This window comes from Lolium rigidum, chromosome 4 (assembly GCF_022539505.1).
Source record: "Lolium rigidum isolate FL_2022 chromosome 4, APGP_CSIRO_Lrig_0.1, whole genome shotgun sequence".
In the NCBI taxonomy this organism is placed as follows: Eukaryota; Viridiplantae; Streptophyta; class Magnoliopsida; order Poales; family Poaceae; genus Lolium; species Lolium rigidum.
In genome coordinates, this window is record NC_061511.1 from 258,813,102 (window position 1) to 258,830,961 (window position 17,860).

General features: G+C 42.8%; 3 protein-coding genes across 3 annotated transcripts; 2 read left to right on the forward strand and 1 right to left on the reverse strand.

Moving 5' to 3' along the window:
- Positions 1–1,140: 1,140 nt before the first annotated feature.
- Positions 1,141–2,358, forward strand: LOC124707587 (DNA damage-repair/toleration protein DRT102-like). The gene has a single exon (XM_047239249.1). It carries the CDS (start codon positions 1,192–1,194, stop codon positions 2,110–2,112), a length of 921 nt encoding a protein of 306 aa, XP_047095205.1. The 5' UTR covers positions 1,141–1,191; the 3' UTR covers positions 2,113–2,358.
- A 6,388-nt stretch (positions 2,359–8,746) lies between these two features.
- Positions 8,747–11,935, reverse strand: LOC124707589 (uracil phosphoribosyltransferase-like). Its single transcript, XM_047239251.1, has 10 exons — positions 11,627–11,935; positions 11,433–11,511; positions 11,202–11,260; positions 10,944–11,021; positions 10,773–10,854; positions 10,347–10,395; positions 9,862–9,923; positions 9,397–9,464; positions 9,260–9,315; positions 8,747–9,184 (listed from the first exon to the last, which is right to left on the reverse strand). Exons 1-10 carry the CDS (start codon positions 11,873–11,875, stop codon positions 9,001–9,003), a joined length of 966 nt encoding a protein of 321 aa, XP_047095207.1. The 5' UTR covers positions 11,876–11,935; the 3' UTR covers positions 8,747–9,000.
- Positions 11,936–13,897: 1,962 nt separating this feature from the next.
- Positions 13,898–16,981, forward strand: LOC124650349 (protein YIPF1 homolog). The gene is made up of 7 exons (XM_047189881.1): positions 13,898–14,065; positions 14,157–14,202; positions 14,290–14,385; positions 14,917–15,076; positions 15,660–15,930; positions 16,226–16,437; positions 16,655–16,981. The coding sequence occupies exons 1-6, from the start codon at positions 14,012–14,014 to the stop codon at positions 16,415–16,417; spliced, it is 819 nt and encodes a 272-aa protein (XP_047045837.1). The 5' UTR covers positions 13,898–14,011; the 3' UTR covers positions 16,418–16,437; positions 16,655–16,981.
- The last annotated feature ends 879 nt before the right edge of the window (positions 16,982–17,860 follow it).

Genomic DNA, 17,860 nt, shown 5'->3' on the forward strand with positions numbered 1-17,860 from the left:
GGTTTACCTCTACAACCAGGGTCACTGCCTCAGATATATCCCTGTCGGGACTCAGGAGAGCCTATGGTTCATAATGTGGTTCGTTCAGTGGCCAACCAACCTGGAAACTGACTGCAATGGAGCCATCCAAGCTAATTTCTGTTATATTATGATCCAAATTCATATACTAAAGGGAAGCTAACTTCTGACGAGCGGTATTCAATCCTTACACATAATATAAGATTAGATGCACATGAACGCTGTGAGGATTCGCCCCAACCCGCAGCCCGTGAGGACTACTCACACATAATATCAATATTTAATACAAAGATATAAATCATTGTGCAAAATACTTAGATTGAAATCACAATATTCTTACAATGGTCGCCAATTCTCAAGGAGATCTCTATTACAATGGTGATGGCTATGGCTATGGAGGACATGGGAGATGGAATGGATGAACTATGGTGATGGATCTCCTTCGGTGTGTTGCAGATGGATCTGGTGGAGGGCGACTCTGTTTGGCAATGAATGACTCTCTTTTTAGCGTCGGTTCCTTCGTGACTTTTATAGTGTTTGACCTCGGGAACGCAGCCGCAGGTGGTACGGGGGACTTGCCCGTACCAATATGCGTTAAAGCTCCTGGAACCGCCTTTCTAAGCATAGTCAACTTTGCCATGCTCCTGACGCGGTTTTCTTCAATAATTGCAGGTCCATTTGCCACTATGACGTGATATCCTGCACAACATCCAAAACTAGAAGAGATTGCACATCTTTGCATTGATTAGGCATTATTGGTAAGTTGAGAGGTAAACTTAGTCAATTTCTTGACTTAGCTAAGAGTTTAAACGCGAGAAAATATAACGTATTTCACATCCATCAAGCAGCGCCGCGAGGAAGGGGCGGCGGCGGGGTTGACGCCCGCTTGATTGGAGCAGCGCCGACGAGGAAGTGATGATGGGCCGGCCGAGTGGCAGTGCCTGGTGTTCCGATGTTCCTCTGAAATAAAAAGACAACAAGTCCACCTATGGTCGTGTTTACCTCAAAAAAAAAAAAAAACCTATGGTTGTCGTCGAATTGTCCTATTTCTTGCTTAGCTCGGCCCAGTCGAGTCGCTACTGTACTAGCCACTGCTCCTCTCCCCTCCTCCATTCCCTTTTGCTCAGCATCCAATCTCAGATCAGGATCAACAACCGCAACCCACCACCGCTAATGGCCGCCTCCGCCGGCAACCGCCGCTTCAAGATTTTCGCGGCCGCTGACGGCTTCGGTGAGCCGCTCAAGGACGCTATCGTTGCGCACCTCCGCGCCCACTCCTCCGTCGCCGATGTCGTCGACCTCGGCGTCGACAAGTACTACTCCGCCGCCGCAGCCGTCGCCCGCAACGTCACCTCCTCCTCATCGTCCGACCCCTCCCTCGAAGCCCGCGGCGTTCTCGTCTGCGGCACCGGGGCCGGCGTCACCATATTCGCAAACAAGTACCCCGGCGTGTACGCCACTCACTGCAGCTCCGTCGCCGACGCCGTCAACACCCGCTCCATCAACGCCTGCAACGTCCTCGCCCTCTCCGGCACGGCCACCCCGCCCGAGACCGCCGCGGTCATCGCCGACGCCTGGCTCGCCACCCCATTCCGTGCTCCCTGCCCCGCATCCGGGGACGCCCCCTGGCCGGAGGACATTCAGCAATTCTTCGATGTTGCCCCTCAAGAGATGGCATCCATCCCCGAGGCACCTGACTCCACCTGTGCCATCTGCTGCCTGAGGGAAGGGATGGAGTTTGAACCGGTGGATATCATGCCAGGCGGCGAGATGCGAATTGTGCGAGAGACTCCCACTTCGGCCTACGTCCGCTTCAAAGCTGGAAGCGTGGAGCCGGCTCACCACCACACTTTCGGCCACGATTTGGTGGTGATCAAAGGCAAGAAGAAGGTGTGGAACTTAACCAAGAAACAAAACTATGACCTGGTTGATGGGGATTTCCTGTTCACGCCTGCTGGGGACGTGCACCGTGTCAAGTACTTGGAAGACACAGAGTTCTTCATCCGGTGGGATGGCCACTGGGACATATTTCTCGACGAAGACCTGGAAACTGCCCGCAATGCCATTGATGCCGAGCTCGACAGTGACAAGTGATGATGTCATGCTGATGCGTGTCCATGTGTTATCTTGATGAGGCTCATGAAGGTGCCATCTTGTTATTCCTCTTTTTGTTTTTTGCCAAGTTTACTCCTACAATGTTTGTTGATGACATGTAGTTGGATTATTTGCTTGGCTTCTGGGGCAAAATGGTGGTGATAATGGTAGTAGTGTCACCCTGGTATTTTGTACAATCTGAGTTTTGCTGAATAAAATGCAGATGCAAGATGTTATTCAGACTTACATTTCATGATCCTGACAATTATAACATTTTTTCGAGGACACTATTATAGTAAGTTGTCAGCTAGTATGTTTCACGTCATTACTGCCAATGGTTAAGTCTCAGACAAGAAATTTTAGGCTAGGCGGACATCCTTGGCCCAATTTGCTCTGTGACTCAACATCCATGGTCATAGTAGTGATTCTGGTCTCCATCTAAATGTTGGTGGAAAGCAATCTCTATAGACTTGCTTTGGATCTTTGTGTCTTGCACAAACAGGAAATGCTTATTTGACTGCAATCTTGTACTACCTCTGTCCATAAATAGATGCCAAAAATTTGTCTAAATTTGAATGTATCTAGCCATGATTTAGTATATAGATACATCCGAATTTAGATAAATCTTTGGCATCTATTTATGGACGGAGGGAGTAATATTTGACCCGGAGCACTATTTATTTCATGTCTGAGTTAATTTGCCCCAGTTTGGTCACTTGTTACAGTTGTCTTGCTACCCTAATTTATGAAACATGTATTTTGCCATACCTTTATAGAAATAAGGAAAAAAGTTACAATCAATGGTTGTATTTAGAAACTAGAATTAATGGGCCTGGAAGGTGTATTGTAGCACCTTGATAATTTACATGGGTGAAGTATAGAAGGGCATGCCACATGGTTCTTTTAGAATGGATGGATGACTAAGTGCTATATGTATCGTGTTTAAGTAGGTGTTATCTGTTACTTGTAAGGACACACAACCGCGACTATGACATACCAAGTGCACATTCCCTTTTCCATACCCGACTTCACAGTTAATGAACACCTTGTCCCTTACGAGCACATGTGAGTGTGTGTGACAGTGTTTTATGGTCACGTTCCATGCTCCGGGAGTCACTTGAGGATGCAGATATCTAGTGATGGTTCCTAGATGTCGGGTAGATCAGAGAAGTCTTGTTATTGGGTGGTGGCGGTCGTGGTCACAACCTCTATTTAGGGGTGTTTATTTGATCCAGTTGTGTGAAGAACATGCCAAAAGTCATAACACACATAAAATCATCTGTTCTACTGCTCCCATCATCTCTGAGGTTTTCATATTTTGCCTGTTGTGCAATGGTTCAACCGTTCAAGGGTGAGCAGAAGTCTCGGGCTTTAGTCGGCTATTCATTGGCCTGTGCAATTAACATTCCAGTTAAGGTTAAAAAAAATTAACATTCCAGTTGTTAACAAAATATGTTAAACAACAGCTAATACAGTATTTTAAAATTCAAGGAACATGATAGCGTTTTCGAATTTGGATGGCTACAACGATCCAAACAAGGTTCCGCTATCTTAGCCTTTCTGATAGAACAAAATTTTGAAACGTTGAAGTTATTGACTCTAAAATTAGCTTGATTTCCAAGTCACAGCATGAAACCACCACCAAGTCACAGCTTGAAAAATTAGTTATATATATTTTTGTTGAGATGTGCTGCACATTCTTCAATGCTGAAGTTTTTCAGGTGATTAACTTCAACCAATTCTACTGATCTCATGTACAATCGCCCATGTCCCATCCCACATCAGAACGGAGGATTTTCTGGTAGCCTGGTAAGAATGTAACATATTAAAGTCAGCTCATACACAAACTTTGCTCCAGAATTTGTACACCAAGTGGTGAATTGACAAATCAAAAAGAACTTGTGGAACATACCCAGATCCTCCTCCTACATTGCTAACTGTTACACGTCCAGTTTATTGACCATTTTCGTTGCCCTACAACATGTCACATGTGATATTTTTCTGTGGCCAGGCTTGTTGCAATGTAGTGTCCTTTGTTCCCCTCTTTTTTTCTTAAAAGCTAGTGGTTTTATTAGCCTTTCCCTTGTTCTTGTTCATGTCGATGTTTGATCATTTTAGAGTTTGTTATATATGGTAGGGGTAAATGTTCTAGAATCATCTAGATATGGTTTCGGTTAGCATGTTACCGAAACATCTTGTTGTGCAAGTCACGGTTGTAATCCCCTGTTATCTGTGATTGTTCTATTCAGTCAATCACCCCATATAAAATATAAATACAATTGAGGCTCGAGACAAAGGGTTCAACCTTCCTATATCAATCTACAGAATCTTTATGGTTTCAGAGCCCATCTTTTTCATCTACATCCAGCGTTCATCATCGACAACCCTATGGCTTCTGCATCTTCATCAACCACGACGTCGGCTCTACTAGGAGCATCTGATGCGGGAGAACTATCTCCTTTTCATGATTGTGTTTATGCACTGATTCAGGTATATCACAGTGAAGATGTTCCTTTATATTACAAATGTAGAATAATCTAATCTATGAAAATGTGTAGGCTACCTCAGTGCCTTTTTTAGTTATTACCCCATTCAGTGGCTGTTCTGTATGTCTTAGTGGGTAGACTAACTAAGTTCATGTGGGACAGTTGCATCATTTTGATTTTAGTGGGTAGATTAACTAAGTTCATGTGGGACAGTTGCATCATTTTGATTTTAGTCGGTAGACTAACTAAGTTCATGTGGGACAGTTGCATCATTTTGATTTTGAGTGCTGCATCGTAGTATTTGACTTTTCATTGTACAAATTACTTGTATCTTTCAGCCAGTTGTCTAGATCTTGCCATGCTTAATAATCTCCATCCTGATCATTGTTGAGACATGCCATGTGAAGATGTGGGAGGTCTTCGATTGGAGAAGAGTGAGCTGCATTTCTTTTTTTTTAGACAAGTGCAGTTTTGAGTCAATTAAAAGTAGTTTATCGGGTAGAAGATCATTACCAGGTGCTCCCACTTGCAAGAACCCATATATGCTTTATGTTTGAAAAGACCTGTTACCCGTGCAACTCCACTGTTTGACTGACTGCCAGCTAGTTATTTTAATATTTCTTTTCAAGTGTAACACTGTGCAGATATTGCAAATTTTAATGTGTTGTTAATCCAAGGACACAATCTGTCTACATACAACAGAAAGAACATATGCTAATTGTGCAGCTAATACCTATAGCATTGTGCAGGCAACATGACACAAACTTCATTTTTGCTGGTAGTTAATCTAATTTTACCTACAAAATGTCCGAATAAGTCTGACGTACATCTATCTATCTCTCAAGCTATGTCAGCAGCACCAACTTGCTTAGCTCACCCCTCAACTTGTCAGCAGAATATATTTCTTACCCTTTATTTATATTTTTCTTATGCTGAAACATGTTTCTTATTGCTTTTGGGAAAGTAATATAACAAATATAATGCCGTAAATACTTTGTTGTCTGTCAACCAAATTACACATAGAATTTTTAATATAATATGGCCAAAATTGCAACGTGTCGATTCCTGCGAAAGGCATTGTTATCAAAACTGCAAGTATTTAGAAACAGAAGGAGTACCATATAACCAACAACAGCATACATTTCCCCATATGCAACTATTGTGGAGCACTGAATGCTTTATGCTAAATGAGCCATGTGCTCATCTACTAAGTTCTGTTCTGTACCTTGGACAGGAGAGACAAATAAATGCTAGAAATAACTTTATATAGCTAGCTGCATCCAGCGGGTAAATGAGAAGAAAAACTACATGTTATGTGTTGTAGTAACCCAAGCCAGGAGTGTATGATCTTTACAATTTCACTGCTTGTTGTCCGCCTCTTCATCCACTTGCCTGTTAGTAGCACAAGAGACAGGTGATGCTTCATCCCTCTTCTTTCCCCAAAGCACAAGATAGAGCCCCAGTATCATCAGTACAGATTCCAGCCCTTGCTCCAGTGCCTTCTTCACCAGCGCTGTCATCACCACCGAAATGAGATCAAAGGCCAGCATTCCCATCACCAGTCTCCACTCCTCCACCCACATTGTAAGATTGCTCTAGCTACAAGATGATGACTGATATGCTCATGAGCTGACATATTATATATGTAGCTCTGCATTGCCACTCATTGACCAAAAGTGACGGCTCTCGTTCACCCGGGGGTGCAAAAAAACAAATGCTAATATGCTATCACCATACTTAAAAAAATGCATATTCTTGCGAAAAGTTACTACTACTAAAAGGATGTATCCAGTGCTGAGAGCTCCCGCACTGTGTGCTGAGAGCTCCCGCACTGTGCGATCTGGAGGAGTTGACAGAGATGACGTTCGGGAGCTTCCGCTTCCTCATCAGGAAAGAAGGATTGCATCGTCTCGCGGCACCGATTTTTTCGGGACCGTTAGCGGTCGAATCTGATTTCTCCGGATCGTCAACATCATCTGCCACGCTTCACCAAGCCCGCCGACGGCGGGATACTCGCTGATCTGTTCGGTGACATGACTTTCGGGTCGTTCACGGAAACCGATCTGGACAGCAACTCGGAAAGCTTTAACAACTACGACTTCACCAACTTCGACTTCACCAACAACTTTACTGATAATGGGAAGGTCTTCGCCGACCTATACGACGGTGTCACCGATTCTGAGCATGATGAAAACTCAACCGCAACATATCATTAGACCTGCGTGATTGCGGGAGCAAGCCGTCAGGAGGATGAAGTCTGAGGCTTTCGATGATTTGGGCAACCCCTACATTGATCCCGCACATCTCACCCGTGGTTTAGGCAATAAAAACATCGGAACCGCTCCGCAAGAAAAAGTACAGCAAGTACAGCTGCCGCAGGAAGCATGGGACATGGCTGAAAGAGCCATGAACGGCACGGAGCCAATGACTACACAAGCTTCGCCACAAGCGCTTCAAGCATACCAATATAAAATCCCTCGTTCCAGACGCGAGTTGGAAAAGATGAAAAAAAAAAGATGAAAGAAAGAAAAGTTGCGGCAGATGCATCTAGCGAGCGCAGGGCCAACCTGAGTCGACACTCGATAATCTCAGGAGACAGTCACAGGGACGCCCGCGCAAGAGCAAGATCAAGGTTGGCAGACATACCCAAAGCAGATATGGAGAACTTGATCCAGAACCTCGATGTGTCCTTCATGTCGATAGACACGAGGAGACACATCATCCTAAAAACACCAGAAGCAGGGTATATAGCGACACATGCATTCTTGATGGCATCTAGGCCACCTCGGGAAGATCCTAAGGAAGCACTTTACGAGATGGCTATGACAGAAGTTGGCGTTATGGATAGCTATCAGAATTCAGAAATACTGAGCCATAAGAGGGGCTAAGCATGTATAACATGTGTAATGTTGTCTGTCACGAGTGGAGGTCCTCCATTTTTCTGTTTTGCATGAGCTTTCTCGGATTGATGTTAATTGGTCACATGCGACCTTGCCAAGTAAGATTCACCTGCGAATGCGAAAACAAGAGATTCCCCACGAAGACTAGTCATGGTCTTGTGTAGTTTTTTTTTTGTTTGTTGAGATAATAACTAATGGAATTCATTAGCGAAACCGATTCCAAACGACTCCAAAAATAAAGGAAAATACAATATGATCCTAGACTTTTGCAAGAATAACCTCACACCATACTTCCACACCACAATCAAGCCCATCGTTCTCGTCGTCACCAAACAAATACAGAGACCGGAGCTAGATGCAGCGCATCTTCCAACACCATCGAATCACGGCCGCCACCATCGCCACACTGAGCTTTGAACACCGAAGGAGTGCCCACCCCGAAGGGTGAGAGCATAATCTTTTCAAGATCATCGGGCAGGCAGGAAACGGGGAAGAGCCAGTAGTACCTCCAGACGAAGATCCCCGAGCAGTAGACCCAAGCCACCAGTAGACCGCTCCACCATCTGGCAGGTTCAGGCGTCGACACGTCAAGCCGCCTCCACCCCTCGCCACCAAGGCCGGCCGAAGGGAGCTGCAACGTTGCAGCCGCAGACCACCAGAAGAGCACCTCCTCCGCCATGGGAACACCATAAGACGGGTGATCTGGTCCGTCCATCCATCACACCATACCTCCACCATACCTCCAACCGCGTAGCAACATTATCGTACTATTGCAACATCGCCACAACTTGTTCTAGGGAGGTGTCAAAATAATACATAACATCCTGACAAAACTGTTTTTTCAGGGAGGTGTCAACAATGCTAACCTCGTCTGAAACATGCCGTCACAACTTCAGCAATGCAGAAGCAAGACACTGAAGAATTGGTCCATGCCAACGCAAACCAATGTCGATCCTAGAACATGAAGAAAAATAACAGTTGTTGATGGTGTGTGCCCTGCGAGCCATGTTCGTGTGGGTATCTCGTCCCAGGCTGTATGAAGGTGTCTATTAAAAGGATACCTCTTCCTCTGTATGAGACATGAAAGAAGTGAAACAGTTAAAATTCCCCTCATCCCCTCTTTTTCTCTAACTCTCATCCATATTCGTCTATTTCTCATCCCAATTCCCCTACCCTGACGTCACCTCTCGAGCTCTCGTGCTTCGGGGACAGATATCATCACATACACAGAAAAAAACAGAACATCTCTTAAGAAACAAATTGTTCTTCAGGAGAGACGTCAGAGTTAGTCATATATATTATAACCATACAAAATGGATAATTACAAAGTGATAATAATCGAAAGTAATGTTACCGAGAAGGACAAAAGTCTGGAATAAGGGAATACAATCGTAACTCTTAAGTACTCCAGTAAGGCAATCCTCAAAAAATTAGCATATACGATTCTCGCTGGTACTGTCCGCGTCAAAACTGAAGTGTCTGATTATGTAGCAAAGCTTCTATCACCAGCATCTCCCAACCCCGGAACTATGTACCTGTTGGTACAGATGAACAATGTTAGTCATTGCTTCATTGGATCGCTTGCCTGACCTACTAACCCGATGCATTAGCTTGAATAACGGAAGGTTAAAACAGTACCCCTTCTCATCTACTTCAGAATCGATCATTCCTGCATACACATGGAGCCTGGAGACCAAGGAAAAGAGAGTAAACACTAGGAGCCTTCTATAAATACTTGGAAATGGCTTTATCTATTCTTACCCAGGGAACTTGTTGCTGAGCTTTGTTAGTGCAGGAGGTGCTGCAACAGCTGATATCTGCGTCAGAAGGATAATAAGTGTTGGGTTCACTGAACGAATAATTTGATAACTAAATATAGAACAGTCCGATGAACTTACAACTTTAATTTGTTTGCTTGTAACCCCACGTTCAACCAACAAGTCTATAGCAGCAACGATCGTCCCACCTAAAGGTATACAAGTTAAACGCACAGTTGTTATATTTATGTGTTAGTATACCAGCAATTCTGCTTACTAGACCAATCTATAACTTGTATTTCTCTCATTGATAACTAAAAATAATCATACCTGAATACTCAAATAATACAACTATAGTCTCACTAGAAATTTCATTACATAAACTGCTAGGGTACAACGAATTATCTTCTTTCTTTCTTTCGTTCTTTCTTTGTGGAGACTAGTGTCCGGTTACTTCAAATAATAATGAACAATATGTACATGGAGGAGAAGTAGAAACATATTGAAATGGGTATTCCAAATAAATTGTATTTCTCTTCTTTATGATGAAGAATCACAGGCGAAGAGCGTTAAGCAAAAGATAATTTAGGTAGAGTTGACGGTTACCAGTGGCCAACATTGGATCAACAACTAGCACACGGGTTCCTTCTGGAATCTTATCTGGTAAGCTGCATTAAATAAGAGAAGAGGAAAGAAGAAAGATTATGAGACTACTTGAATTCACTCAGGTGTTTACGTTGTTGTGAAAGGATAGAAGAAATAAAAGAACTTAATAGCAACATAGTGAACTAATAGAAATCACACTAAATAACTAGTAGGTATTGTCGAGGTAGTATTGCTTTCACAGGTGTACAATAAAACTAAATAGCAATGGAACCCTATTTTGTAATATTTGCGTGCATTACTATGTATCGTCCAGACTTGCATAGTTATCCAGAAAAAAAACTGACTTAAATAGCTCAGAAGGACTCAAGAATCTAGTGTCAAGCATAATCATTTTGTGAACTTACAAATGGGTCTATGCCTAATTTAAAACAACACATAAAAACCTAAATAAGAGCTTGCAAGATGAGATGGATCTTAGAACATACTTGTTGAGATATATTGAAGGTTGAAGTGTTTCTTCGTCCCTACGTAGTCCTTCATGTTCAAAAAAATCCCAAGATAAGAATAATGGTGCATAGCTCTCAAGGTGCATGTAAGTTTGGTGTAATTGACAAAGAAACTCTCAAAAGACATGATTCAAGAATTTTGGCTTCATTATAATAACTGATACATGCACAAAACATATATTTTTTAGTTTGGAAACAACATTCTGCATATTTCGAACTTTATGCTACTGGACACAGCCATGCACACATTAAATCCAGAATATTCAGCAGCGCTATTTAGAGAAACAAAATAACTCATATTAGATTGTTGGAACTGGGCGATGCAGCCAATGTAAGCATGAAGCTAATTGGCTTATCGAAAAAGAACAATGTTTGACTCTAATAAGACTTATCTAAGCAACTTACCAAGGTGATAAGTCTTGGTGGCTGGCAGTACAGATGAAACATTTTCAGCTAGAGCAAGACCAGCTCTCAGAATGGGAACAACCTGTTATACATACTAATGAGAAGAGTAAATATACTAATAGACACTACAAACGCCCAAATACAATATCTAGTGTCTAGAAATGGACTTACCATAACCGGCTCCCTTGGATCAATAAATTCAACACTTGAAACAGCTACAGGTGTTTGGATCTCTCCTGTGATTGTAGGCTGCAAGGGTTTAAATTTTAAAACAGTTGAGCATCACATCATTCTCTCTACAATAAGTGCTGAGAAATTCAGGCATTACTGGAATTCACCATCCAACCAGGTCTATATCAATGGCATTTCAAAACTTTGCAGATTAGATGACTAACGAATAATGCTCAGTCGTTCAAGGTTTCCACTCACCAGCCAGTCCCTGGAGGCTTCGTATACGAGCAGACGACCAAGCTCTGCCATAGCACTCCCTAACCAAGGTACAACAACCATCTCAATTTAGAGGCGCGCAAAGTAATTCTTACATGTATACGAATTAACCAGCAGCGACCTGCTCCAACCCACGGCTAAACAATTTGCTTAGGCAACAAATGACCACTAATCCAACTCGCGACATGTAAGGCATTGAGCAGAGGCACTCACTGAAGACGGCGCAGGGCGTCTGCTCGTTGCGCAGGACGGAGACCCAGTGCTTTATCAGCGGGTGCGGCGGAACGAACACCTGCGAAACAAACGCACCGCAATCAGAGGAGGCTGCTGCTAGGCAAGCGCGCGCGCACGCACGCACGTGCGAACGAATTAACCGAGCCAAGCGGCGAGAGGAGCCAGATCCGCACCAGCATCTGGCCGCCGGAGACGGGCGACTTAGCTCCGGTGGCGGCGTCGGCGCTCGCCGCCCTCGCCACCGCCAGGCACGGCCGGGGCCTGTGGGTGTGGGCGAGCATCGGGGCCGGCGCGAATTTGACGAGCGCGCGGGAGGGGAGGGAGCAAGAGGCTGGGGTGCGGCGGCGCGGCGCGCATGGGCGGCGACGGAGAGGCGCTCCGGCGGCCGCGGCCGCGGCCGTGGAGGGCGACGGCGACGGCATCGCGAGGGCGGAGCGCGGATGCGGGCGAAAGCGAGAGCAGTGAGGAAGGGTGCGAGAGACGGTGGGATACGGTGGGGTCGCCTTTCGTTTCGGCGCATCTTGAGGTGTCGTCGGTGTGTTTTAACTAACTCTGCCTTATTTTTCCAAATTAATTGAAGTTCTACCTTTAATTAAGCCTATAGTTTGAAAATATTATCTCTAGTAAATCTAGTGAAACAGATTTGATCAAATTTAAAGGTTTTAACTTAGGGCAAAGCTAGACCTTCAACTAATTTAGAATGGAGAGAATACCTATGTTCTTTCCGAGAAAAATAATACGCCATCTGTTCATAGAAGGATTTCTTGAATTTGTCTAAATATGGATTTCATAAAAATTGGGGGTTATATAGTCCCTACGTAAGTGCAACCCTATCCAACTTTTAGGCATTAGGATACGTTTAAGGCGCGGATGATTATCATAAGAGATTCCCACCATATCATATCTATACAATAAATAGTGGTACATCAGAAATATTGCATGACTGATTGTTAGTTTTTTACCAGCCATGTGGATTCAAACAAAATGCCACTTCGTTAATTTCGCACGGATAGAGTAACATATTTGGTTGCGGTGTTCATAGAGACACCATGCCACAAGGGTATGGATGCAATAGAAAATACAAATGCAGATTGGGCTACATGTAGCCCCCTTTTTTAAAAAATGTAATAAATGGAATCGTGAAGTTTTAGAAAAATCTGAAATGTGTTCCTAGATGCTTGTAATAATGTATTGTGCCAACATGCAAAAATCTCAAAATAAAAATGGAGATTTCAAATGTTGCAATGTTCACTACTTTAGATCCATACTTTTTGTCACTTTTGAATAGCCTAAAATATAAGGTACTTCTAGTTGAGAATTGGAGATTCATCACTGCCTACATCTACAATTTTTTCTTAGATTTTTTCAAAACTTTAAAATACCATTTTCAAAATTTTGAATAAAAAGCTAAATGTAGCTTGGCCTACAAAACAACACACTCATGGAGGCGTTGATATCAATAGTGAGTCGATGCAACCATGAAAACCACTTGTGCATTGTGCCTAGAGAGAAGCAACACAAACTATTTGGCGATGACCATGGACAATGACATTGCAAATCGAACGATGAGATTCATGGGCACATAGGCTTTTATGATAACGCAAAAGATAGAGAGGACGATGTTCCGATACATAACTTGACATAGTAAGAAAGTAAGATGTTGACCAAAAAACTCGTAAGAAAGAAAACCCTGCCGAGCACTTACTACAGGTCCTTTAGACAATTTCATAAATGAGTTCTTAAGGACTAATAATGGGGATCAATCTCCTCGAAGGTGACGTAATGTGATATATGTGTACTCAACCTCATGGACTTTATCTAACTTATCTACTCGTACGATAAGAAGCTCGCATATAGATAAAAAAACAAAAATTTGCAAACTATAACACTATGCATATCGATATAATTGAGAACATGTTTTTTATGAGAAACACACAAACTTTGTATTTAGCGAATAAATTTGCCTCTATTGATAAGCCAAATAGAGTATAACTAATTGAAAATTTGAAACAAATAAATTAATAACTTTTCATGATTTAATAAATGCCACTTCAAGTATTTTAAATTTATGCATACCAACATTTATATAAGAATCAATGAAGGATCTCTATAGTTATTTCGAAATAATAAGAACACATGTATGCTTTTCATCAAAAGGAAGTCTGCCGAAACAAGAATACTTATGTATTGTTTAGTGGAAGTGATGCCCGGTTTGCCCTTAACCAACTGTAAATTCTCATTTTCTTTATTAATAATGAGATGTGACAAAAAGCTTTTGACTCCATTTGGAAAAGAAAATCATCCCTTAACGGGCCAATAGTTTTCCTTAACGGGCTTTATCGTAAGCGACAACTGCACGAGGCACCGCACCAGCCACGCGACCTCCTTCCACCCGAAGCAAAGCCGAGGGCGTTCGACGACGACTTGCCCTTCCCCACGGCAGAGTTGGTTTTCCCCTTTTCCCCTCCCCACTCGCCAGAAATCCTCGATCCAATCCCGACTCCGGCGACGCCATGCGCACCTGCTGACCGGCGACGACCCCGAACGACCTCGCAGCCATGGACGAGGGCTACGCCAGCCTCCCCACCAGCCACCTCCTCGGCTCCGTCCCCGTACCGATCGCGCCCCGCCCCTCTATCCGTTTCCCGTTCCGCTAGGGTTTTCGCTGTTGATTTGTGACGATTAATCTGGCTGTTTCCGCAGGCTGTGCTGACCCCGGACGAGAGGAAGCCCGGCGCCCCCGCCGAAGGTACGCGCGCGCGTGTCAGAATAGATTAGTGCCGCTGCTGCTGGGCTGAGCCTGAGCCTACTGTGATTCTAATCGATTGCGTTTCAGTTGGAAATGCGGCTGCCACCTCGCGCTTGCAGCAGTTCCCGCCTGCTCCTGGTGCCAGTGGAGGAGGGTACCAGCCTCCAGGGCCGCCCCCTCTAGGTATATTTTGGAGTAGTTTGTTGCGATGTGGATGCCTTAACTGCTGATGTGACTGTATTTAAATGCCAAGGCCCTAATTAATGTTTATGAGTTTCAGTTTGAAATAGGTATGGAGTTTCATGTACTTAGCCGAGTGGTTATTATACTCTTTAAAGGTGCATGTGCAAAATACAAACCTTCATTGAAGCTGTGTTTGTGAACTGAGAGCTGAGAACAACTTTTGTTTGCACAAGTCATTGAGATAGCATTATAGCTGTTGTATGGAGGATATGATGATAATATTGTGCATTTCATTAAGGCTTCTGTGTTTTCCCACCACGCAACATTTTTAGATCTTCAAAACACAATGTGTTCTGATCTTCTAGGAACAACCAGTTCAGATCAAGCACTGCCATGCATCTGTTCTTTGTTGAACTTATCCCTGACAATGCAGAAATGATATGTTTTTCAACATTGCATCTTCAATTGGATGTTAATGATGTTTCTTTTCTATCTGTGCTCCGTGCTGAAGTCTCTTTACTTTCCCTGCAGATGGAGATGTAGAAACACAGACAAGCTGGAAAGGATACTTCAACGTTGCCTCTTATGCTCCATATTTCAATGTCGATACCGATGTCGTTGTTGACAGGCTCGTCAGTTCAGTTTATCCAATGGATGGATTTGTCAGGAAGATAGATGCTAATCCTGACATGTAAGTTTCTCCTATTAGGCTATTGCCAATCCGCCATCTGCTTCCATGTTTTAAAAAATGAAGTCTCGAGTGCCATATAGTTGATGCTAAGTTATTGGAAGCAATGGTCCAGTATACAGTTTGTAGCAAATCAAAGGCAACCCCACAAGAGGTTGCTACACTATACTGTGTTTTGTTAACGTCTCGAGTGATATCATAAGCTGTAGCAAATACACATGCATCACACTAGTATTGAGGGCATTGTTGAGACATTGCCATAATTATGTAGTGAAGTAAAATACTAGCATATTAGCATCAGGTGGACATTTTAAAAGAGGAAGTGCAATACTGTAATTGAAGTTGTAGAGAAATATCAAATATGGTGTAACCGTACTAATGTATATGTTGTAACTTGTACCTTACATAATAGATGGTGCTTGTGTTATGAATTATGATAGCAACATCATTTTTAAGAGAACATGACAAGTCCAGCTTTTAAAACATTTCTTCACCCACTTGAGCTTGAGGTCTTACTGCATAGTTCACTCAAATTATTTTGATATCTGAGCCTACTTTCTTGTCTGTGATAAATCTTTATCCACAGGTATGGGCCCTTATGGATCACCACTACGCTGATATTCATGCTGGCTGCATTCGGAAACTTTGCCACTTACCTAATGCAAAGGAAAACTCATCTGAATATATGGAACTTTGATGTTGGCTATTTCAATTGGGCGGCATCGGTCATGTATGGTTACGCTATCGTGGTACCTGCTGCATTCTATTTTCTGTTTCAGTATTTTGGATCACGCCCAAGCCTTGTCCGATTTTGGTGTATGTGGGGCTACTCTCTGTTTATCTTCATACCAGCATCTGTAAGTATTCTATTCCTGCCCCAATATCCATTTATATTTTCGTGCTATCACTAGCAAGAATATGTAGGATTTTTCACTTAGTTATGTAGCAGTTAGCACATTGCATATGTACCTTCTCTTAGTTATGTAGGAATTTTCTCTCTGGTGCAACTATATGGAGTATAATGTAAAGGATATCTGGTCTGAGAGTTGACTCTATCAAAGTAGTAATCTACTGCATTGATCAGAATTTAGACTCACACTTCTGTTCATCCACGCCTAATACAGATTGCCCTGCTGTTTTTCTTTGCTTCAGATACTGCTACTTATTCCTGTGGAATTTCTGCGCTGGCTCATCATAGCTGGTACTGGTGGCGCATCATCTTGGTTCATCGCATTAAACTTGAAGGAATGCACTGAAGGAGCTGATCTGATGCCTTTGATTGCTAGTGCATCAGTGCTTCAGTTTGCGCTGGCACTGTTCATCAAAGTTTACTTTTTTGCCTGAGATCTTTTGCTGTTGCTCAGGTCGGCCACTCTCTTGCGTTACTGCCTATCCACAATTCTCTTTGTATAATATTCAGTTAATGATTATCCACAATTCTCTTTCTATAATATTCAGTTACACCCTTTTCAATAGTCGATACCTTAATGTTATTGCGTACTCTATAATAAGTTAATAACATAGCAGTTCATTACTTAAGTGGGACAAGTTGTTTAACACATTTTATTTTTCTTTTCGCAGGCTAGCAGGTTATTTTCTTTGTTCCTGTCTTTCTGCTCTGCCATTCATCTTTCCGAGGACCAGGCAGATACATACATATTGACCCTAGTTTGGTAGGCTTTGGAGTGTCTGGTTTTAAGATTTTGACTCATGTAGCCAGGAGAATTTCTGTGTGTTTGCAAAGTTTACTAAGTTTGCCATCTAAATTTGCACTTGGTGAACTTTCTACCACCGTGTTGTACCGAAGTTAGTAAGAACGGGCACCTTTTTGGTTTGTACAATCTATTGGTGGTAAGCATGATCTTCTCATGTTTGCATCCAACATAACTAATTGATGTGAAGTATGTATGGACCGTATGGTGTTTGCGTCCCTGGCATTCTAAATTGTTTCCATGAACAGCTTCAATATTTTGGCAAACTAACAAATTGGAACTGGTCCGAGTGGTCCTATGATTTCGGACTGGCATGATGTTTGGTTCAAAATGTTCATGTTTTTTTTAGTTCCAAAGCCTAGCCTGTCATGCCTAAATAATTGGACACACAATGGTGTTTAGCCGGTTGCCACATCACATGACCGATGTATCAAAACCTAAGCTGACACAATTGCATGTCAAAACAAAGTTGCTAAGAATTGGAACCTCTTGTTTGGTTTGTACAATCCATCGGTGCTAGAAGCATGATTTCCCCCCTTATAAAACAATGATTTTTCAACCATCATAGCTAACTGTTAAAAAGTAAATATGGTAGCATTTGTGTACGTGCGCATATCATAAGGTTTTCGTGAATGTATATTACATGGGCCAAAGCTCAAAAACTGGAACTCGTCTTGTTTGTTGTACGATTCTGGACTGGGATATCTTCATTCAACACATACATTGTCCTATGATCCTAGACTGGTCTGATCTTGAGTTCGAGACATTTAGGGGCAGTTTGGTTCCCACTGCCATATTTTTGTGGCAAGCCACACTTTGTCTTAAGCTTAGCTTTGAACCAGACAAGTGTCCAGTCCCATGAGTGTCAAATATTTTTCACCAGGATTGGAACTCGACAAATATAGCATGGAATATTCAAGGAACAAAATTTTGCAGTTGCCAGTTACTCACTTTGATAACAAAATCAACACGTAACCAATGCCAGTACAGCTGCAGCTAAGAAAAAAGTTCTATGGCAGTATTTGCCTCCTTGGGTCAAACGACTCGTGACAAAGATTACATACTGGTACTGAGC